Below are 23,306 nucleotides of genomic sequence, written 5' to 3' on the forward strand. Positions count from 1 at the left end.
TGTTGGGCAGTGTAAGACATAACAAAATAATAATTTATAAATTGTCAAGGGTTCATGGTGGGGTGGGCAGGGCAGGGCAAAATGAGGAGCTGATACCAAGGGCTGAAGCAGAAAGCAAATGTTTTGAGAATGATGAGGACAACAAATGTACAAATGTGCTTGACATAATGGATGTATATATGGATTGTGATAAGAATTGTATGAGCCCCCAATAAAATGATTTAAAAAAAAGATAACAGCCAATATTTCTATCATGTGTCAGATACTGTGCTACACACTAGGTGTGCATTTTCACGTAATTCTTAAACTTCGATATCTAGGTACAATTACAATCTCAACTATAGCGAGATTAGGTGAATACATGGCCATAGGTGCTCAGAGGTTACTTGTTCGTCTGCTAATTGCAAGGTCAGCAGTTTGAAACCACCAGCCACTCTGCAGGAGAAAGATGAGGTTTTCTACTCCTGTAAAGACTTATAACCTCAGAAACCCACAGAGGCAGTTCTACTGTCTTATGGGATCACTATGATTCAGAATTGACTCAATGGCAGCTGACTCTGGCATTGTGGGCAAGGCCACAATTACGTGAAAAGGCAGAACTGAGACTTGACTCAGTTGAAAATGTCCCTCCAGTTACCATAGGTCAGTGCCGACCAGTGGCCTCTCTTGTCAATGTCAGTCCTGCTAATAGGTTTTAAGGTACCCCATCCCCACTCCCCCATTTTTACCTCTTTGGCCTTAGAGCTTTGGTTATGCTTGCTATTAAACTGAGTAAAGCCCAGTGGCCTGGCATATTTCATCTTTAAATCTTCAAGGAATAAGACTGCATTCATTTTGTCCAGCAAGACTTCTCAAACCAGTAACATTTGACTAGAAACATAATGAAACTTCCTTAGTCCTCATCGATATAAACAGGTAGTACTTCCAGGAGATCATCAGAGCTACACTTACTGAGTACTCACGCCTTGACGTGTTTTAACCAGTTTCAATTCCTGCCTGGATTGTCAATGTGGATTCTGATCCACCCACCATCCCCAGCCTGTGAAAGACACCCCTGCAAGGGAAGCAGCACCTACCAGTCCCTGGACACCAGTGGTGCCAGTGCTTGATGCCCCCCTCCTGGCAAAGCCTGCGGCAAATGAAGGCAACCCATGAACATACCTTACTAACTAGACTGTGAAATTGTACCGTTGTCTTTCTCAACTTATAAAATACACCGGCACCCCAAACAGTCTTTTATTGAACATGCACATGACGTCCCTTTCCACCTCATCAGTACTGACCAGGCCACCGAAGAGGTAACTTTTAAAATGATGTTTATGCATAAAAAAGGACTGCACACCTGGTTAGCCTCCTGAGACCCAACGTCTCACTGTCATGAGTGCTCCTGGGAAAGCAGAAACAAGCGTTACACGTGAAAAGCAACAAAGCAGGGCAGCCCTGAAGGGTCACATATAGCCAAACACGCTTAAGTAAAAAGAGGATTATTAAGTCCAGTGGATAAAAGACATTAAGAAATTTGGAACATTTTAACATGGAAGACAGCGGGGGGCTTTTTTGGGGGTCAGAGGCGAGGAGGGAGAAGAACACAATTCCATAATGAAGCAAAACACACCCAGAGCCGATTTTTCTCACCATAAAAAGGAAACAAAGATAGACTCACACGCAATTTTTAGGAATGATTCAGAGGTACTCGCAAAATTTCTCTAGCCAGTTTAACTTCACCTGCTAAGCTGCTGTGTTTGTCTGAATTCTAGAGTGTGCTTCTCATGATCACAACTTCCTAACACAATTACCTTCTCAAAGAGTCATCGTTTATCATCTCTTCGGTCAGAGTTCAAAGTGCAGGCCTTGCTTCTCAGCCAACCCAGATTTGTTCTTTTACTGCCCTAGCAGATGACTTATATTTGCTCTTCTGTTTCTGACTTTTTCCCACTGTACTATAAAAAATACTTGCTAGGGAAATCTGCTTATCAAGACTTTTCATCTGAAGCAAGACGTCATACTTTTAAGAACATGATGCTTGGTGTTAGGACTTTAACGATCACGGAATCCACTGCAGCTGGAATGTCCTCCAACTGCAGGCCACAGAAGTGTCACTTCAAAGGGTCTGACCCAGGCTAATGCGCCCTTGGAACCATGCGCTTATCACACAACTCTTCCAGATTTCTATTCTCACTCCGTGTTGGCACTAGCTGTAGTACCATCACTTTTGCTTCCATTACCTTCTTTTGCCTGAGAATTTTCTATCTTTGATTGGTGACTGATCTGGAAAACACAGGTGGTGCTGTAGCATTTACATAATTACACTCAAAAATGCTCTTGAATTGATGTCTCTGATCTGGTTTCGCATCTGTCCTCTGCTGTCCCTGGTGTAACAAGGAATTAAGAACTTGGAGGATGAGATTCGTTGGTCAGTCATGGAGGAGACATCTCATGGTACAGTACACCAACAGATTCAGTTACCATGGCCCAGCATAGCAATACTGTTTCCAAAGCTAAAAAAAAAAAAAATTCTCAAATGCTATTTGGGAAAGATGGAAAGAGAGGGCAGCTTCTCTTTTCTAAAGCACTTTTTAAAATCCCCTGAGCTCAATAAGTCTACATAATGCATGTTCAAAACTGGGTCAATAATTACTGGTGACTTCTTCATTCAACTCTGACTCTCTTAAGCCTTGTTACTAGCAAGTAGCTTATTCCTGGGTTGACTGTTGCTGCAAAGATGGTAAAACTATCAGGCTTGAGGGAGAACAGTGTTCCACAAGGAGCAGGCCAGAGAAACTCCGTGGGTGAGGCGTAGACAAGAGATGGTCTGGCAGGATGGTCGTGCAGTCTCACAGTAAGATCCCCTTTCATAAAACCCGGGACAGCAAGTGAGGGTTAGGGAAGTTGAGAGAAAAAAGTTAGAAAGAAAACAAATCCAAACACCTTGCTTAGCAGTCCATGAACTGAGAGGACGTTTTTTGGTACTTTACATTGTGACGTGCTTAGGATGGCAAACAGAGCTGTATTAACTGGAGGGGAGAGGAACAGCTTGCTTCCCTACAGTGGCAGGACTGCGGGGGTGGGGGTGGTGGTGGTGGTGGTGGTGGTGGTGGGGGGCCTTTACAGCCTAACTTGCAGCTGTGTCTGCAACTCACCATGTAGAAACCAAGAGAGTGCCGCATTCAGAAAAGAAGCTAGGCAGAATGATGGTGTGCCAGGCCACACGTGGAGTGCGGTTTTCATCTAAAAGCAATACGGCCCTTGCATGAAAAAGAAGACACAAACCAGCGGGTCACCTAATCCACAGAGGAATTCTGAGAGAAGACATGCTGCCAAAGCTTTCCAGAGAATTCAGACTGGACACTTTTCTTCACTAATCTAAAACCAAATAAAGAGGAAGTGAGAAGCTGTCTCCAGCTATGAGAAACGCATATACCTTTTCCTTTTGGCACTACCAGTATCAGAGGTGGCAGAAGAGATCATGCTGTCTCCGTCCTCAATGTCGTCTCTCCTAGCAAGCTCCTTCTTCTTTGTCTGAAAGAGACACCAGGCACCAGGAGTCAGGCGCACCCAGCTGAATACTCTCAGAAGATGTCAATGTTACAGAGCTGCAGCATCAGGTTCACTCAGAAAGATACAATGAAGCGCAGGCTGAGGAAATGAAAAGAATCAGCCATACTCCCAGTAAGCAAATGTAACAAATGGCCGAAAAGTAGGTTACAATGGTTCTACAGTTACCGAACAAGAGCAGCTAAACAGCATTTAAGACTACATGGGGACAGATGGTAAACGCCTAGAGGAAGCTGTCGGGGCATCCAGCTCTGGTGGCCATCATTTAGCGGAGCTAACTCAGAGAGGGTCTCTGGTCCCCTGACTTCTAAGGGGCAGTGTAACTCAGAAGAAAGGTATTTCTGATGAGAGGACAAAGATCTACTTTTCAACCCCTGCAGCTTTCAAGACCGCCGGTCATGGCAGGCACGGGGAATGCACTCAGAGGAGCGAAAAGTACTTGACGCCCCCGGTGTGGTTTACCGTCAGTGTTGACCACACAAAATGAAGAGCCTGCAACAGTGGTTCTCCACCTACCTCACGCCGCAACCCTTTTCACAGCTCCTCATGTGGCGCTGACCCCCAACCATAACATTATTTTCGTTGCTACTTCAGAACTGTCATTTTGTTACTGTGATGAATTGGGCACCCCTGTGGAAGGGTTGTCCGACCCCCAAAGGGGCTGTGACCCACAGGTTGAGAACCGCTGGTCTATAAGTTACCGAAAATTGCGTTTGTTCTTCCTTGCTCTGAAATTCTCTTTCCAGTGATAGTCTACCCAAGAACGTCCAGGCACACCTACATGTACTTCATGCCGACACCGCCTGTCTCAAAATCTGAGACAATCTGCAACTGCAGATGCCATCTCTTTCAAAAAGTCTGATAAACTCATGGGCATTCCGCAATGCTTGATTAGCCTTCAAATGCCCTTTGGTCTAGGGCCAAGCTCGCGTTCACAGAGACTAGATCTAGAACGGAAGAAGTGAGATGTAATGCTGGAACGTAAGACTTAGATGAGGAACTGCCGAAACTAAGAGCTCACTGCCGTCGGGTCGAGTCCAGTTCAGAATAACCCCGGAGGACAGGGCAGGCCTGCCCGGGGGGTTTCCGAGACGGACTCTATAGAAGCAGAGGGCACCCACTACCTCCCTCGGAGCACTGGTGGTTTTGAGCTGCTGACCATGTGGTGAGCCGCCCAACATGTAGCCAAAGGGTTCCTAGTTAGTAGTGTTTGTGGCAAAACGAATGACACTGTATTGTTAGGGTTTGGGGTGCACACATCCGACCTGACCCAGCCCCGCACTCAAAGCATGTAAAATAATTTCAGTCACACACACACATAACTTAGCAAGACCAAGAAATCATACCTGCATGGCCTGCTGCAACTTGAGAACTCGCTTGTAGATGGCGGAATTGGGAACATTGTAGCGTTTGGCATTTTCAAACATTAAATTCAGATCGCACTCCAAATGATCTAAGGTTTCATACTCTTGGTTCTTTAGTTTGGTTCTGTAAAGACAAATACATAGCTGAAATTTCCCTTAGCCATCATAAAGCATCCTTCCTCAAAGTTTAGTGCAAAATCTTGCCAGGCACTAGAGGGTACCTTTACAAAACACCTACTGTGGAGTGAATTCCAGCACATACCGAACCCAGGCAGAGTGGCACCTATATCCTGAGAGGGTCCCCAGGCTGGAATCTTTACAGAGGCCCACGTTTTGTCCTCTCAGAGTGGCTGGTGGGTCAGCAGCCAAGTGATTAAGCCAAGATTCCACCAGGCTGAATCTTCAGTACCTTCATCAGTTAGCCTGACGCGAGGGTGGAAAATTATCATTTAAAAAGCAGAGAGGCAAATGCCGTACTACAGAGGCAAGACTACCCACAACAACGAAGTGCAGCACTAAAGGGAGCAATGGAGCAGGTCTGGGAGGCTAGTGACAAAGCTGACATACGAGGAGTGGCCCTAACGAGTCCCTATGGGTGACCAACAGTGAATTCCTAGGAAAGAGACAAAAACCAGAGTGATCTTAAAGCACCTAGAGGAAGAATCATGCTGACTTACTCATTTTTTAAAATGAGAGGCCATTCTTGTGTCTGAGGTTACAGAAAAGGGAAAGTACTGGCAACCCTAAGAAGCAGAGGAAGACGTCTGGGAAGACAGATGTCAAGAGGCAGACATGTTGGGAGCCATTCACTACTATGCCTTCAACAAAAATATTTACAATTAAACATAGTAACTTAAGATGGAGGCTTTCAAGGTCATGAGCGTGTGGGTATTTCTTTTACAAAGCACTGCTGTGACTCACACTAGCTCCCATAAAGGCCCTTGTACAAGGTGAGTGGTTACTGCTTGTCCTCATTCTGAAACGACTGACACAGCATCGTCTTTTAGCTCTTTTGGTCGAAGCAATGCAAGCTAACCATTAAAGCCACACGAAATAGGACTTAGGAATAACAGTATGCTTAAAACGCCTCACAGGACGGCTGTGGATGTTCTATAGCCGTGCCTCCCACAGGGGGAGATATTGAACAACCCAACCCACGGGCGAGCAAAGCACGTGTCTACCCGCTATCCTGGATTACGGGCCACACTATCAAAGCTTTGAATTGCTGGAGGGCACTGAGTGATTTTTTTTTCTGAATGGGGTGACAGACCAAGTTGTATGGGAACCCATATTCTAAACCATTCTCTTAGAATGGAACCGTCCATTTATCATGTAATTAAAGTTTTGTTTAAAACTTATCCAAACCATATGCAGACCCCACAGAGTAAGCACTAAGAGGAGTGCTCAGACTGTTGGGGACTATCTCTGGAATGAAATCCAAGCCACCAAGGACCAGGCGGTCTCTCAGTGCCAGGTTACACAGCCAGCACAGCCTCAGGCTCACTGACAAGTGCTGGGTGTACCCACCTTGCAAATGACAGAGATACTGATGGATAAAGATTCTACGTTGTCATTGACAACCTACAATTCTAGTCCATTTGCAGTCATTTCTAGAAAAATGTGAATGGGGACTTGTGGGGTCTGCCTCAAACGCAGTGCGCTTCTGAAGAACTGCTGTGAGGTCAGACTGACCACTGCAACTGCAAAGGCTAGAGGGAAGCTTGGGGGCAGGGCCATGACAACAGGGAGGGTGAGAAGCCGCACTACTAGCGGAGTGTCATCACAGTCACGGAGTAGGACGTGTAACAATCGCTGACCGGGCCTATGTTCCACTGTGAACATTCCCAACAACAAAATACAAAGTTGTTTTGGGATTGTTTTTCAAAGTCATGAGTGAAGGGAAGGGCAGGATGGGAAACGAAACCCGGGGATGACCAGCCCTAGGGCAGAGCTGCACTATCCGGCCGGTCTTTCACTGTGGCTGCTTTTAGGGAGACTGAACTAGTTCCTGTCAACCTCCCCACACCTGTACTGACTAATCAACAGTGGCAATTTAAATTATCATCATGTAGGATTTAAAATTTCATTCCTTGGTTGCATAGTCACGTTTGCTATCATAATGGAGGAGCAGTGAGGAAACGCCCTCAAGGTGGTGAGGGCTGACAGCACTGTCCCGGACCTCTGCTCTGAGTTAAAACACGCTAAAAGGGGGCCATGGCTCTGCATAGCCCTAGAAAGAAGGTAAGATCTGACTTCTGAACGTTGGCCCGGCAGAGCCCTCGGTGCTACCTGATAGGCCGGCCACCACCTTCCGATCCCCCACAATCCTCTCTCTCTGCACCACCCCACTGACAATGACTTTTAAGGTGTGTGTGTGGGGGTGGGGTGGGGTGGGGTGGGGTGGGGTGGGATTGCACAGAATTACAGTACTGACTTTTAACAAAGCAAGGTTTATATTGGAAAATCCAAACTTGGAAGAAAGTTTAGGCACAAGACTGAATTGGCTGAAAAATTGTCATCTTTTGAGCAGAATTAATTAGACTATTTGAAGAAATAAAGAGGGAGAAAAGAAACAAAGAGAAAATTTGTTTAATTAAAAGGGAACCACTAAATTTACATGTTATTTTAAGTGGCCATATAAACAGACATCCTATGTGCCACAAGCTGTCCAAAGTCTGGATAAAATGGAAGCACACTCAATCTTAGGATTAAACAACGAAAGCTGAAGTTACAAATGCAAAACAATGAAATATAAATTCTAACTGTAGTTGTGGAGGGGGGGAGCGGCGGTGTCTGGTGAATGTACGACTTTAATTCCCACTGAACGGGAAGGTTACCTGCCATGAAGGTGTCATGTAAAAAACAACCTACTCTGATCATGTCCAGTTGATATTTCTACCTGCTTCTTAACTCTACCTGGGTAAACTGTAAAACTGAACCCACACTGTGAGTTATAAAGCACTTTATTTTTAATATTATTTCCTATTATTTTTTAATGATACTGTACTGATTTACATATTCTTTCTAGCTAAATTCTCAATAATCACACTATCATCTTTGAGATATGGCTTCAGTTCCTGAGTTCTTTTTTTGTTTTTATATAATCACTTTATTGGGGGCTCGTACAACTCCTATCACAATCCATACGCACATCAATTGTGTCACGCACATTTATACATTTGTTGCCATCATCATTCTCAAAACATTTGCTTTCTGCTTGAGCCCTTGGTATCAGCTCATTTTTTCCCCTTCCTACCCCACTCCCCACTCCCTCATGAACCCTTGATTGTCCGTCCCCCAGGGAGAGGTTATATGTAGATCCTTATAATCAGTTCCCCCTTTCCACCCCAACCTCCCTCCACCCTCCTGGTATTGCCACTCTCACCACTGGTCTTGAAGGGATCATCTGTCCTGGATTCCAACTCCCCCCCTTTTTAAAAAATCATTTTATTGGGGGCTCATACAACTCTTATCATAATCTATATATACATCTATTGTATAAAGCACATTTGTACATGTGCTACCCTCATCATTCTCAAAACATTTACTCTCCACTTAAGCCCCTGGCATCCGCTCCTCATGTTCCCCCCTCCCTCCCTCCCTCATGAACCCTTGATAATTTATAAATTATTATTTTATCATACCTTACACTGTCCGACGCCTCCCTTCACCCACTTTTCTGTTGTTCGTTCTCCAGGGAGGAGGTTATATGTAGATCCCTGTAATCGGTTCCCCCTTTCTACTCCACTCTCCCTCCACCCTCCCAGTATTGCCACTCTCACCACTAGTCCTGAAGGGATCATCCGTCCTGGATTCCCTGTGTTTCCAGTTAATAGCCAACTATGCTTATTGGGGGAGGGGGTGGGGAAGGTTAGCTACAGACACACAGCTTAAAGATAAGTAAATTGTTATAATTAAAATGTCAATGAAGGGTGTAATAGAAGAGATGTTGGTACTTAGCTCAGTTACAAAACAATTAAATTAAGCTGTATTACTTTTTATAATCCATATTGGCATGCAAACGCCTAGTTGAAACTGCCTTGTAGCTGCCTTTTGGCTCTACAGCATACAAACAGAATGCATATTTAACTAACGTTATCTCTCATTTTTCATATGAGACATTCCCATAGACCCGCTCTATTATCCTTATCCATTTTAAGAAGTACTATGAACGTGCAGACTTCCACACCAGAAAATGGACTGAAACGGAGCAGTCTTACCTGATCTGTTGCAGGGATATGGGCACTTTGATTTGCTGATAATAGTCAGGGTACTTTTTCTTTGAGGGCAAATGGAAGAAAGGTTCAGCTATGAGCTGACCCTGGTTATTCCGACAGCTCCTAACTGTGTCATAAAGTTGGTAACAAGGGTTCGAAACATCCATGAAGGAAGCAATGCTCTCTGCTTCTGATTCTCCTTCTTCATAGCGAGCAGCTGGAAAGATAACAATTATTTTGATGAGGAGCAAGCACAAACAACAAAAAACATACTTTAGAACTCTTTTAACAACCTTGTAAATTATCTGTATTTTAGAGTACTTATTTTAAACTGTCTCCATTTCAAAATATATTATAAAGTTAGTGTCAAAATAGTCTGGAATTGGCGTAATGAAAGATCTGTGAATCCATTCATCTATAGTCAACTGATTTTCATAAGGGTACTAAGTCCACCCAATGGGAAAGAATACGCTATCTCACACATGGGGCTGGAATCCTGGATTTCCACATGCAAAACAATGAAGCGGGACCCAAACCCACACGATAACCCTCCCCAAAACACAACCTAAATGTAAGCACTAACACCATAAAATGCTTTGAAGAAAACACAGGAGTAATGCTTCAAAATAAAGAGTTTTTTTGTAAATCTATTTACAAAGTAGATTTTTGTAAATAGATTTTTGATATGACACCAAAAACCTAGAATAAAAAGACAACATAAGTTCGACTTAAATAAAATTTAACGACATCTGTTTATGGAATGATTTTTCAATAATATGAAGGGACAACTTAAAAATAGAAATTTTGAGAATTAGATACTGAGCAGGGGGTTAATATCCAAGATACATAAGGAACTTCTATAGTGCAGCACAAAAAGAACCCAAACATCTCTCCAAAGAACATATAAGGGGTTACCCACCCCCCCAACAAAAGAAATGTATTTTTCTTTCTCCAAAGCTATATATTTTAATTATTTTACAAAACAACCTTATTACACTCAAAAGCATTCTCCATTACACATAATACATTTGTCAAACCTGCGATTCCAGTCTTGGAAACATTTTTAAAAACTCATCTGTTTGGATGGCTGACTACACCCCCCTTGTTTGCTTTCACCTGTTCTACGTCATCAAATCGCTGTCCTTTCATGTCTCTCTTCAATTTTGAAAACAAAAAGAAGTCACCCGTAGTGAGGTCAGGTGGGTCAAGTGCATGGGGCAAGAAAGGCATGCTGTTTTTTGGCCAAAACGTGGCACAGAGATGACTGTGTGAGCAGGTGCATTGTCATGGTGGCAAAACCAATTTCCCATCTGCCACAAATCAGGCCTTTTTGGTCATACATTGTAGCTTTTCAGAATCTCTACATAGAAAGCCTGATTAACAGTCTGACCTGGTGGAATGACCTGCAAATGCGTTAACCCCCTCATATCAAAAAAACAAACAAACATCGTCTTGATCTCTGATTTCACTTGACAAGCTTTTTTTGGGTGAGGTGACAGTGGCGTCTTCCAACGGCTTGATGATGTTTGCTTACGGGTTGTAATGACCTTGAAAAGTAAGCATGCCACACTTCCAGTCAATGCTCTTTTGCTGGTTAGTCAGAATCCGAAGCACAAATTTCATAGCGACCGTCTCATTCCAAAATCTTGCATTAAAATTTGATGAACCGAGCTCCAAGACAGTCCAGATAACCCCCCCATCTCTTCAACGGTCCACCATCGTTGGTCTATGACAGTGGTTCTCAACCTGTGGGTGGCAACCCCTTTGGGAGTCGAACAACCTTTTCATAGGGGCTGCCTGATTCATAACTGTAGCAAAATGACAGTTATAAGTAGCAACGAAAATAATTTTATGGTTGGGGGGGGTCACCACATATGAGGAACTGTATTAAAGGGTCACAGCATTAGGAAGGTTGAGAACCACTGGTCTATGTGCACAAGTGCATGGATTTTGTCAACATTTTCATCCAAAAATGTCCGTTCAGGAAGTTGATGGATGTACAGAATGATGTTTGTAATCAATCAACATTTCACCTTTTTCCAAACAACAAAACCACACATACATCTGAGTTTTTCCCACAGTGCTGTCCTTGTAAGCCGTGTTCAATATCACAAAAGTTCCTACGGCATTTTTCCTTCCCCCTCCAGCAGAAAACAAAATTTCACAGCTGCACGCTGTTCTCTTAAATTGGCCATCACAAAAAAAACGAGGTTTGAGTGAAACGGCTTCGACGAAAAAATGCACTGTGACCAGAGCCCTGCCCGGCAATGCCACTGAGTGCACTAACCTAGAGAGTGGCTGGACAGAAGCTCACCCAGCGGGGAAATGTGTACTACAAAAGCTCCTCCCAGCAGGGTTCGCTTCTGGTTTTTTTTGGGGGGTAGGGTACCTCTCTCACATATACCTGGATACCAAGCACATGGAATGATGCTCCACACTGTTAGCATTCAACCAATCACTGCCGCTTGGTAGATTCTAACCCTGGCAACCCTGTGGAGAGCTTCCGAGGCGGTGAAGCTTTACAGAGTGAACAGCCTCACTTTCCTCCCACAGAGCAGCTGATGGGCTGGGGCTGCCACCCTTGTGGTCAGAAGTCTGCTGCTTAACCAACAGCACCACCAGGCTCCTTATGGGTCATCACTCACTCACTCAGTGCCATCAAGTCAATTCTGACTCAAACGGGTCATGAGGGACATGCAAATCTAACCACAACTACCACTTCACACCACGAGGATGGCTGTGACCAGAAAAACAGAACAAGTGTTGGTAAGGATGGGGAGAGATGAGCTCTCATGCATGGCTGATAGAAATGTAAAATGGTTTGACAGTTGCCCCCAAATTTAAACAATGTCCATGGAATCTCCTCACTCCTTAGTGTGTACCCCCAAATGGCTGAATGCAGGGACAGACACTTCACACCCATGTTCACAAGAGCCACGCGGTATATTCATACAAAGGAGTCTCGCTCAGGCAGAAAGAGAAATGAAGGCCCTGTCAACTTGATAAACAGAACGGAGGGGTGAAGTACAGCCTATCAATCAGGTCACTCGCTACTTCCTTGGAGGCAGAACACACTCTGCTTCACCTTCGGGTTGACAAGCCACGTGGAGCCACCCTGATGGCAGCCAGAGCCCTGGAGATGTGTCCACTGCCATTAGATCCACAGGACTTTCCACCCACCAGCCTGTGATTTTCCTGCATTTGGCATCATTGCATGTGCTGTGTGAGTTGAAGGGGAATTTATGGACTAGTATCAGACCTATGGACTAATATTAGATTTATGGACCTGATCTGGATTGGGCTGGGATGTTTTCTCAATACATAATTGCTCTGTAATATAAAGCTCTCTCTTACACATATATGAGCCTCTGAACTTGTTTCTCTAGTCAAACCGGACTAACACAGCCCGATACCGGCTGCAGTAGGGATGAGCTTTGAAATCATCACACTAAGAGCGATAAGTCCACCAAGAAAGGGGAAATACTGTATGATCGCACTCAAGTGAAATGTCTAGGACAGGTACCAGGGGAAGAACAGGAGGGAGGGCCGAGGGGAAACTTCTGGACAGTGCTGACAGGTGCACACCACGATGAACATGACATCACTAAATTATACAGGTAAAGAATGCTGAAACAGCAAGCGTTTTGCAGTATACCTTTTTACCACAATAAAAACTCTCATTATAAATGGTATTAGTAGTGGTAATATAAATACATGCTTATTTAGTGAAATGGTACACAGAAATAGAAGGTGACAGACAGATACAAAGTCACATTATTTTTAAGCCATTACCAAATAGTTTCTCTTTTTAAATGACCTTCTCCAGAGACTCCTTGCTATGTGTTCTCGGCCAAGAAAGCAACATTGAAATAAATATTCAGAGATTTCAGAACACACGCAAAGGCACGCAGTTCAGGAGACTCTCAACTTTAGACTACGCCGGGACTGCCAGAGGTGGTCTCACTTGACATCACGGACAAATGAAGAATTCCCTTACTGAGGGAAGCTTTAGGTAGAAGCACTCAAGAAAACATGTAATAATCTTTATAGCTTAAAATACATCGCTCATTTTCTTGTTCTAATATATAGCCAACTATATATTGACTATAATTTAAATTCTCCTTGATAGAGCAGGGCAACCATAACCCTTATATACTCTTGGGTACAATTTACAATCATTTATTGTTTAGTTATGGGTTAGGAACCTGACAAATACCAGCCTTAGATAATTCAATACCATCCACATTTAAGAGTTAGTGCTATTTCTTTCACAAATGAGAAAACTAGGGCATATAGAAGTTAATGACTAGTCCAAAGTCAATCAGTGTTTCAGAGAGCTGGAGGGGAAACTGGCTGCAGGGTCAGGAGGCTAGAAGCAAAGATAGAATTTGAAACTAGTTTTCCCTGACTTCATCACCTCTGATCTTTTTCATAAAGGACTTGTGCATTTTCTTTTAGGTTTATATCTAGATTATACATATTAATGCTATTATATTCTAATATTGTCCATGGTATCAATTTGTTTTGAAAGGCTGACTTCCAGACTGAAAATGGATTTGTGTGCAGTAGCTTTCCATTCAGTATCTTATTATCAATTTTTTAACAATCAATCTATCCCTTTTTACTTTTTATCCCTTGGTAATTATCTTACATAGAATTCATTTGTGGGAGTTCTACCCTGTCCTATAGGGTGGCTCCTGGAAATAGCCACAAAATCTTTCGTCAGAGACTTTTTTAAGAAAAAGGTCACCCATAGAAAATATGACACAACTGGTAAAACTGTTATCATTTAATTATAAATTCAGAAGATATGCTAAAATAATGAAATTAAACAAATTTTATCTCTACCCATAAAAACATCTACCAAAAAAAAGAAAAGCACTCACTAAACTTAAAAGAATGACAGATAATTAACTCATGTGCACCCCTAAACCTGTCCTTTAGGCTGCTCAGCCAGAGAAACCACAGCTTACTGGAAACACAAGTCACTGAACAATCTAACATCGTGTGACCTTCTCCCTGGAATTTTCATGACGGTCCCACTAGTACTCACCAGTGGACAATATAGGTTTTAAACAAGGATCTAAAGTCAACAGATCACTTGTTTCTGTAGAGTATTTAATACAAAATACAGCAATAAGTTTACGTTCGTTAAGTCTGTCAACCAAAGAATACAATAAAAATGCCAACACAATGGTACAGACTCCCAAACCGGGAGAACTCCCCAGCTGGACTCCAGTCCCTGAAATGTTCCTCAGCCAGAAGGGAAAGTGAAAAGGCCTGAACTAGTCACAAGCTAATCCCTACCAGCCAAAGCAGCATCCTCTTCACTCTCCGAGCCGTACTGAAGCGCCATGGTGATTGCTGACAGACGGCCCCCTTGGACGGCTCTTTTGTTGCTACCAAGAAAAACAGGCAATTAGAAGACAGGGGAAAATGTCATAACTTGGTTACTTTCATGAAATAGGAAATGTTTAAGGGAGCATTTATAGTAAAGGGAAAACTTCTAGTCAGCTACTTCTTCACTCTGTCTTTGTCCTTAAGATTCTCTGTACTCAATCTCAGTTGGGAAGATGGGTTTGTGTTTTTCTTCTTCTCCTCTTACAGAGCTCCAAGTAAGTTCATTCCAATTTGCTTTTTACTTAAATGCCACACGATTTCTTATTTAATAAAGAAATAAGGACTCAATCATAGTTATTGGTAACTCACTCATAAGATGCTCATAGTTTACATGGAACATGAAGTCCATTAAGCAATATAAAATTCATGTTCTTCTACACAGCCTATTGATTAGCTAACATTAAATACTGTCTGGCAAATCGCTTCTGTTTAAGCATTTACTGAGAGGTGAGGTCAAGCCTACTATAATCCAACCAGAGCCCAAATATTCTCTCAAGATAAGCATCAGGCAAACAAGAGGATGACGCCTAATCACCTCATACTGTCAGCTCACAGCACACACATGCACACACATTCTCTCTCTCTCGGTCTCTCACCGGTAATACTTGCTAGAGGAATTTCTTTCTTCACTAAGGCTGCCTTTACCGTGAGAAGAACCCGTGAGCCTGGCTGCAGCCAGATTTGATGCAGTTCTACCCAGAAACAAGATAAAAAAGCAGCTTAGAAACTTGACAGCTGAAATGAGAAGTGAGCTCACACACCTAACGTCATTAATGATGGTGAACAAAACGGTCAAAAGCAAGGGGACAACAGTTTTCTGCTTTTCTAAACAGAAATGATGAAATATTTTGAGTCCCTACTAGGCAGCAGGCTCTATTCAAGAGCTAAGAATTCTGCAGGAGAGAGATCAGGAGCTATCCTCCACAGAGCTGACGTTCACGGCAGCGGCCAGAGTGTCTGGAATGAGACATGGTCAAGGCCAGAAGAGAGCTCTGAGCGTGCCCCTCGGTTCCCCATCGTGGGCAGGAGAAAACAGAAACCCAGAACTAAGCCTTGTTCAAAGGAGCCACATATAATCCAGGTTTAATGAAAAGCCAGAATGAGCTTTTAGATCTGACACCAAGCTGAAGACCCTTATGGAAAATACAATTACACACGATTGTATAAAGCAACTAAAACATATAGTGGTTAAGTCTTAAAAATCACTTCCTTTTCTTTCCGTTGCCATGAATAGACTGGGCTACTCTACTCTCTTGAGAATCCCATTATCAACCCCATTATAAAAAAAAAAATTCAAATGCAAATTCTTGTTTCCAATGTATTGCGTTCACTAGCTAGAAAATATGCTAAGTAATAAAGGCAAAGGATCTTTGACATTTTTTGAACATACCTTATTCTAAGGCTTGACTTTGACATTTCATGATGCTCGATTTCTGCCTTTTTCATATAAAATATTTTTTTAATTGAATTTGCATCCTGTCAAGATAAAGATGACATGACTTTAAAAAGGAACAGAAGAAATGGAAAAGTTAAAAATCCCCTCACTCATGCACTGGGCCCCTTCTATGGGACTCCAGTCGATGTTCATTAAGCTGCATTCTCTAGCCTCTCTGTAAGCTTCCAAAACATTGCTGCACAATTGTCATCAGTTAACACTGAGGTCAAAAGGCCTCTAGCCCTTTCACAATCATTATACGACATACACAACCTAAGGGTGAACAGGGGCGAAAGAGGGTATGCCAAATTAAAACATAAAACAACGATATACCTCTTAAGATTAAAGACTTCACAAACAAATGAAGATTAATGTACTTTCTTAGACCAAAATTCTACTTCTTCTTAGAAATTTCTTTAGGAAAAATAAGTGGAAAATTAGCATTCTTACCTATACCAACAAAGAATTAGTACTCTACTGTTAAAAGTAAGAATGCAAAGGACTTCAAGGATCATTCCTTATTTTCACCGTCTCTCAAAAGAAAGATAAAAATTAGCACTAACCACCGAGAGCAACTCAGTGGCTGCCAGAGTCAGGGTCCTTAGAGTAGGGATGATTCTACTCCAAAAGCTTTTCTTATCATCTTTTGCTAAATCCCCACTAATATATTACTAATTCAAAAATTTTCTACAAGCAACTAACTGTTCATTAGGATTATGAAACATCTAAAAGAGAACTGCAAAACAATGAGGCAGTCAATTTACATTTGGTATTATCCTATACACATTGCTCTTTATATCTATCACATTTAAACGCAGACAATAAATCAGTATTTGAATGAAAGATTAATCTTTCCGACCTAAGGATGACACAGGGCAGCTGGTTTTCAACAAGGACACCAAGGTAATTCAGGGGGAAGAACAGTCCTTTCAACTTGGGACACATCGATGTCCCAACTAGAAAAATGCAATTGGGTAACCACGTCCTGCCTGAGAATGGATCAAAGGGCTAAATGAAAACGGTGAAGCTGCAGAGCCCTCAGGAAACAAACCCTGGATGAGGCAACAGTTCCTCAGGTTTTACACTGAAAACACCCACACACGAAACCCCCCCCCACACACACACAAAGATAAATAACTGGACTGCATCAAGATTAAACGCTTTTAACAAGACTGAAAGGTTCTGTGCTTCAAATGACACTATCAAGAAAGTGACAAGATAGCTCACAGAATGAGAGAAGCTGCAAATCACATTATCTGACTAGGGCCTACATCCAGAATAAAGAACTCTCATAGTTTAACAAAAAGACAACCTAATTTAAAAAGGGGCAAAGGATTTAAATAGACATTTCTCCGAAGATACACAACTGACCAGCAAGTCCCTGAAAAAAATATTATCACGGCCAATAGAAAAAGGCAAATCCAAATCATCAGGAGGCAGCACTTCAAAGCCCCTGGACTGGCTCTCACTCCACACACTCCAGGAGCAAAGCCCACGTGCTGGTGAGGGTGGGGAGCAACCACAACCCTCAGACGACGCTGAGAGGAGGTTAAGTGGTTCGGTCACATGGACACAAGTTTGGCAGTGTCTGAAAACTTTAAACACTTACCATGTGATCCAACAATTTCACTCCTAGGCATTTACTCAACAGAACTGAAAACAAATTCTCGCTCCACAACTTGTACACAAATGTTCGTAGCAGATTAGTAACAGTCAAAAAGTGGAAACCATCCAAATGTCTGTCAGCTTAAGAAGGGATGAACAAAATGTGGTGCCTCCACACAATGGACTTCACTACTCAGCAATGACAACACAGGAAAGGCTGGTATGTGCTATGACGTGGCCACCCTGGGAGACACAATGCCCTGGGCCAGCCACCAAAGACCACAGGTGACGGATGGTTCAATTTTCCATGACGCATCCAGAGACGAAAGATACGTAGACAGAACGTGGACTGGAGATTGCCAAGGTGTGCACGAAAATGGAGAATAGATGCTATTAGACACAGTTTTCTTTTTGAGGTGGTGCAAATGTTCTAAAACTGACTTGTGACTGACACAATCACAATCATAAACACATTACATTTCAATGAAAAGAAAAGGGTAAAAACCAACCTTGAATACTTGCGAGCCCGGCTCATTATAAGTTTTGGCATTTTTTGCTAGGAGATCTATATCTTTGGCCATTGCATGCATACTTTTGTAGCTTCCATTCTACAGTGAACAATAAGATACAGCAGTTCCTTTTAATGAGAGTTAACCGGTATGACCTTTAATTAAAAACTGCACAGTATCTACAATGTCACCATATTCCACCTTCTAAGAAATCTCCTATGTGAACAACACATCAATTCTTTTATGGATTATGACTACTGTCTATCTACAAACTAGTTTCTGAGATAGGCAAAGCAGGCTTGGTGCTGCTGCAGGCTGGGCAGCGGCTGGTGGCCCCAGGGTCAGCGGTGCAGACCCACAGATGAGGGTGTCTGCTCCTGTGAGGGGTGGCACAGAAACCTGGAGCGGGTCTGCGGAGGCGGAATGTACTCAATGGCAGTATGTGAACACACCAGGGGTACATTATTCTCCTGAAAAATAACTTACAATTAACACAGACATCAAATAGGTAGAAGGCGCTTTACTTTACAGTGTTCACTACATACTAAGTACTTTTCTAAGTGTCTCATGACACTCTGTCCTAATAAGGTGGACTTGATAGTGTGAAGACAGACCCTTTTAGTTAATCACATGGATTGCTGAGGCAAAATAAAAAATCCTTGTCCCCGCACAGGGGCTGACATTTTGAGAGTATCTACTTTGTCCTCGGCTCCAGACTAGAACTATTACATCCCAATGCTAACTCATCCAGAACATCCCAGGGAGAGCATCCAGTAAGGTCTGTGAAAGCTGGAACATGAATACGGTGGAAACCTGTCAGAAGAGGAAAACACCAACATTCTGCACCGAGAGAGCAACAGAAAGAAACGTGCAGAGCCAAGGCAGGACATGTGAGAGGTGGGAGAAAGAAGGAATTAGGCCCACACAGGTTCCACTGTAACTGCCTCACCTTACCAAAGGAACGGAGGGAGACACTCCAGGAAAGATACAAATGTGAGACAATGAGAAGGAAGCCGAATGGAATAGGATCTATCTGAGAGAGCGAGGAGTGTGAGCTCGGCTGAGCGCAGGTTAAGGGAATGGAAGAACCATAGGTACAGGGCATACAGCAAGAATAAGGACAACCGACACAGAATCCAGAAAATCAAGCAAGGCAGAACAGCTGCTTAGTTGCCAAGAGGAGCAACCTGGATTTCAGGGATCTCAGCAGAAGAGGCAGGGAGGGCCCCACCACCCACTACAGCAGGTGAAAGCGGGCAGATGGTTGCAGTGTGTACAGTCAGGAAGCCAGGGTGAGGGGCATGCCTGGGCTGGAAAAACTAAAGCAATGGCAAGTGAACGGTAGGAATTCATCCTGACTCCTGTAGGGGGAGGAGCTATGGCGGCACTGTCAGATAAACGTTAGACTGCTAACTTCAAGATCGGCAGTTCAAACACACCACCCACGGGGAACAGATGAGGCTGTCTGCTCCTTTAAAGGCTTGCATCCTTGGAAACCCTGTACAGGGTTGTTGTGAGTTGGAATCTACTCAATGGCAGCGCATGTAGCTTTTGGTGTGTTAGGGGAGCAGAGAGAATCCAGGGCCACAATGGCAAATGGCTGTGGAAAAAGCAATGGCGCCCCCAAGAGGTGTGCATGATCTCAGCTGGGTCATAACTTCTCCAAGTCCCTATTAGTTCGCCAGCCTTCCTTCCTCAAAATTCCATGTGCTATCCAACCTTCTCTCATATATTCCATTTTTTTAATTAAATTAGGCAGAGTAGGTCACTGTTGGATGGATAGAAGGAGTTTCAACTAGTTTCAGCAGGCATTAGAAAACAAGTGGCGTTAAGATTCTGGGCAGCAGAATGGATGGAAGGCGGCCAGGGCCAGGAAGCGATACGCAGAGGACTGGAGAGCCTTTGCCCAGGGTAGGTGAGGAAATTAACACATTTGATTAGAGAAATAGAGATAAACGAACGTGGCACTGTGGGACTTTTGGGAGAAAGGGACAAGACGTCAAATAAAGAGGTTTGGGGCCAAGATGAAGGTGTTTAAAGATCTGATACAATTCTCAGCATAATGAAAATACCTGCCCCTGAACAGATGTTGGAGACCCTGGGCTTTCGGGTCCAGGATACTGGGTCATTCTCAGCTACCTTCAAAAGCCGATGATACATTAAACCAAGCACCAAACGTGCTGCCGCCTCCGACTTGCACAATCGAGCCTCTGGGACAAAGGCTGCCTCAGGCTTCCTGAGGCTGTGATCTCACAGCAGATCCCCAGGTTGTTTCTCCAGCAGAGCAGCTGCGGGGTTCAAACCTCTAAGCTTTTCGTTAGCAGCCACGTGGCACCCACTGTGCTGCCAAAGCTCCTAAGGAGCCTGTATTTTAACGTTCCCTGAAAATGTCATTCGTGGTGTGTGATCGTAGGTGTATCATCAACTGTCTATATTACACTCTCAGAATTTGAAACCACACAGAAAATGATGTTCCTCCAGCACACCGCTGTGCTTTCCAGGCTCCTTTCAGAACGAGACAACAGGCACGTCGTTTTCCTTTTTGCTTAATCTACTGGCTGCCCCAAGCCCTTCTTATCCTTAAAGGTACAGTATTCACATTCACTAAGGCCCCATTTCACAGGACGTGTCCGATGGCTTTACATGGCCAGTGGCCCTTATGAGCTGCAAAGTGGGGATGGGACATTCTGTGCGTGGCAGAGAAAGCAGCAAGTCGCCTGACCAAAGAGATGTACTGAGTAAGCAGCAGAGGTAGGAAAAGAACCCACACCGGTCCAACTTTTGAATTAGGTTTCTAGTACAATTTAGGGAGGCTCTGCGTGGGCAAAACAGCTAATGTGCTCAACACCAAGTAAAAGGCTGGCAGAGTAAGCCTAGTCTCAGAAGAAAGGCCTGCGGCTCCTTGTGAACACAGCCACAGAAAACCGCATGAGCTGCTCCACAGCGACCCACGCGCACAGCTCCACCGACTCAGTGCAGCGGATTGGCTGTAATGGAGCCCTTTCTCCCTGTACCTTGCTTAACAGTTGTAACGTAATCCTTCGATGATTTCAGTCCAAATAGCTCCATTTTATTTGTAAAGAAAATGCCTATCCATTCATTCATGTTCATGTTTATTGAGCAACTGGGCGAGATGGGGTGTGGAGCTAGGGTAAGAGCAAAGAGCTGGAGTTGGAATGCTAGCTAGGGTTCCAATCTGAGCTCTTCTTACTGGTTTGTCACTTGGGCAAATTAGCACCTTGTTTCCTCACCTATGAAATAAGAATAGTAATAGTACCTACTTCAGGGGGTCGTGAGAACCAACTAGCTAACTCACAGAAAGCACTCAGAACAGTGCTTCAGCCATCACCACTGGGTGTGCAGGGGAAGGGAGGGTGGGAAGGAAAACAAGTGTCTATTCTTAGGGAGCCCCAAGACTCTAGCATCTGCTGTAAGTGACTATTATTTTAAGACACCCTAAAACTGTTTTAAAAGCAGTAAAAATAAACAAAGCTTTATGATCAAATGTAGCTTTCATAATTAGAAATGCATGGGACGAGTGCCTTTTCATTTGTCCCCAAGAACAGGATTTATACTATGCCTTAGAGCATTTTGCTTTGCTCTTTACAAGAAAAAGAGGAATTAGGACTAAACGTCACACTCCAACCCTACAATCAGTAGCACTACCCTAATCTGTGGGCACTATATTGCTAGCAGTCCCTTAGTGACACATCTGTTTCTCTGTTTCCCAAAAGCCCCTAAAGAAGACAATAGGCCACTCTGCCCATAACCACATACAGTCACCTTCATACCTGTATCCTTTGGGCAATGGTCTTGAGATCTATAGGCTCCTTAATGATTGCATAATAGTCTGGATATTGCTGGAAGACAAAAACCCAGGCATGGGAAGTAAGTAGACAAGCAAGCACATGTCGATCTACTGATCACGCTCTGTGAGATGCCAAGGCACACAGTCCTACACGGGCTTCAAAAGGGTGGTTGAAAACGGAACTAAAAGACAGCAAAAGTTTTCCATGAACTTTCTGAAATTCCCTGGCATGGTTTTAACAATCTTCATAAAATACCCAGCAGCATGCTCTGCAAGTTTACATCTGGAATTTATTATTAGACAATGAACACTCAACCAGTCAATGTTTTTAAAATTCGATATTCACAGAATCATACAATTTTCAATTTAAGGTGTCGAGATATCTATGCTTAGAATAGAAGCAGAGGAATGTTCTTGTTTAAAGCCTTAAAATGTTTTCCTACCCAACAATATTTTTTTAAAACTCAAGGATCAAGAAAACAGATAAGAATTAACACATCTACTTATCTCAGTAAAAACAACCTTAAAAAAAAAAAAAAAACGCCACCACCTTTTCAATGAAATTACAGTAAAGAACTGAAGCAAGACCATAACCCGTTGCTGATTCCTTATTAAATGTCAGCCGCCATAAGGAGTGAAGTGTCAGGGGACTAGCCGGGAAGGACCTTACAATACCTACGGCTCTCCCACAGGGTGCAGTCTTTGTAGGAAGTCACTGAAGTTGACCAGAAATCAAAAGCTGGTCTCCTTGGGTGAGTACGGCGTCAGGGGAAGGCAGGCTCCCGGCTTGTTCAAACCCTCCTGGAGCTTGGGCGGCAACCACAGCAGGCAGGCGGCCCACCCTCGCTCAGCTGCATCTTATCTGAGCCCTCACCTAATCCTCCTTTGCTTGGATCCTACAATGTTCCTGCTCCTTCTCCTCTTGACCAATTCTACCTCTGAGAAGACGAAGGAGCCTCAAATATTTGTGGAAAAATACCATTGTTTACATTTCACGGTTCCTATTAACTTTTTGCAGCTCCCAAGCAGTTTAGAAGACAAACTGCAGAAAGGCTGCCCAGTTGGGAGCACAGAGTCACTCAAGATACTGGCCCTCGAACTCCCAACCCCCTTCCTGCTCAAGGGTGACTTGGCACACTGGAACCTTTGTCTGCTTCCCCGCCTGGGAAGGGCCTAAGGAGGAAAGAAAAAACTGTTCTTTCAGGTCTCAGTCCTTGTTGGCTGAGGGATCAATGGGAATCTGTTTCGCCAACCAACTCATACTGCATGGTGTCCCAGGTCCTCCTGGAACAGGGTAAGCAAAGATGTTCTAGTGTGCCAAATCATCCTTGGTGGCTTAACCACTACTGAGTAGCTCCTGCACAGCACCCTAAGTACCCGTTAAAGATTGTTCTGGAACAGTTTAAAACTATG

The 23,306-nt window shown here is 43.5% G+C and overlaps 1 protein-coding gene across 1 annotated transcript in view; it reads right to left on the reverse strand.

Moving 5' to 3' along the window:
• The window catches only part of PBRM1 (polybromo 1), a 78,642-nt gene that overhangs the window by 45,444 nt on the left and 9,892 nt on the right, over positions 1 to 23,306 (reverse strand). The window contains exons 7-14 of the mRNA XM_045297385.1: positions 21,877 to 21,945; positions 18,086 to 18,184; positions 15,927 to 16,012; positions 15,133 to 15,228; positions 14,444 to 14,535; positions 9,140 to 9,353; positions 4,902 to 5,043; positions 3,422 to 3,519 (exon numbers count right to left, since the gene is read on the reverse strand). Coding sequence (XP_045153320.1) covers positions 3,422 to 3,519; positions 4,902 to 5,043; positions 9,140 to 9,353; positions 14,444 to 14,535; positions 15,133 to 15,228; positions 15,927 to 16,012; positions 18,086 to 18,184; positions 21,877 to 21,945 — 896 coding nt within the window. The remainder of the gene's footprint in view (positions 1 to 3,421; positions 3,520 to 4,901; positions 5,044 to 9,139; positions 9,354 to 14,443; positions 14,536 to 15,132; positions 15,229 to 15,926; positions 16,013 to 18,085; positions 18,185 to 21,876; positions 21,946 to 23,306) is intronic.

The sequence above is a fragment of the Echinops telfairi genome, unplaced genomic scaffold (genome assembly GCF_000313985.2).
Source record: "Echinops telfairi isolate 266 unplaced genomic scaffold, ASM31398v2 ScPeMD7_7420;HRSCAF=8458, whole genome shotgun sequence".
In the NCBI taxonomy this organism is placed as follows: domain Eukaryota; kingdom Metazoa; phylum Chordata; class Mammalia; order Afrosoricida; family Tenrecidae; genus Echinops; species Echinops telfairi.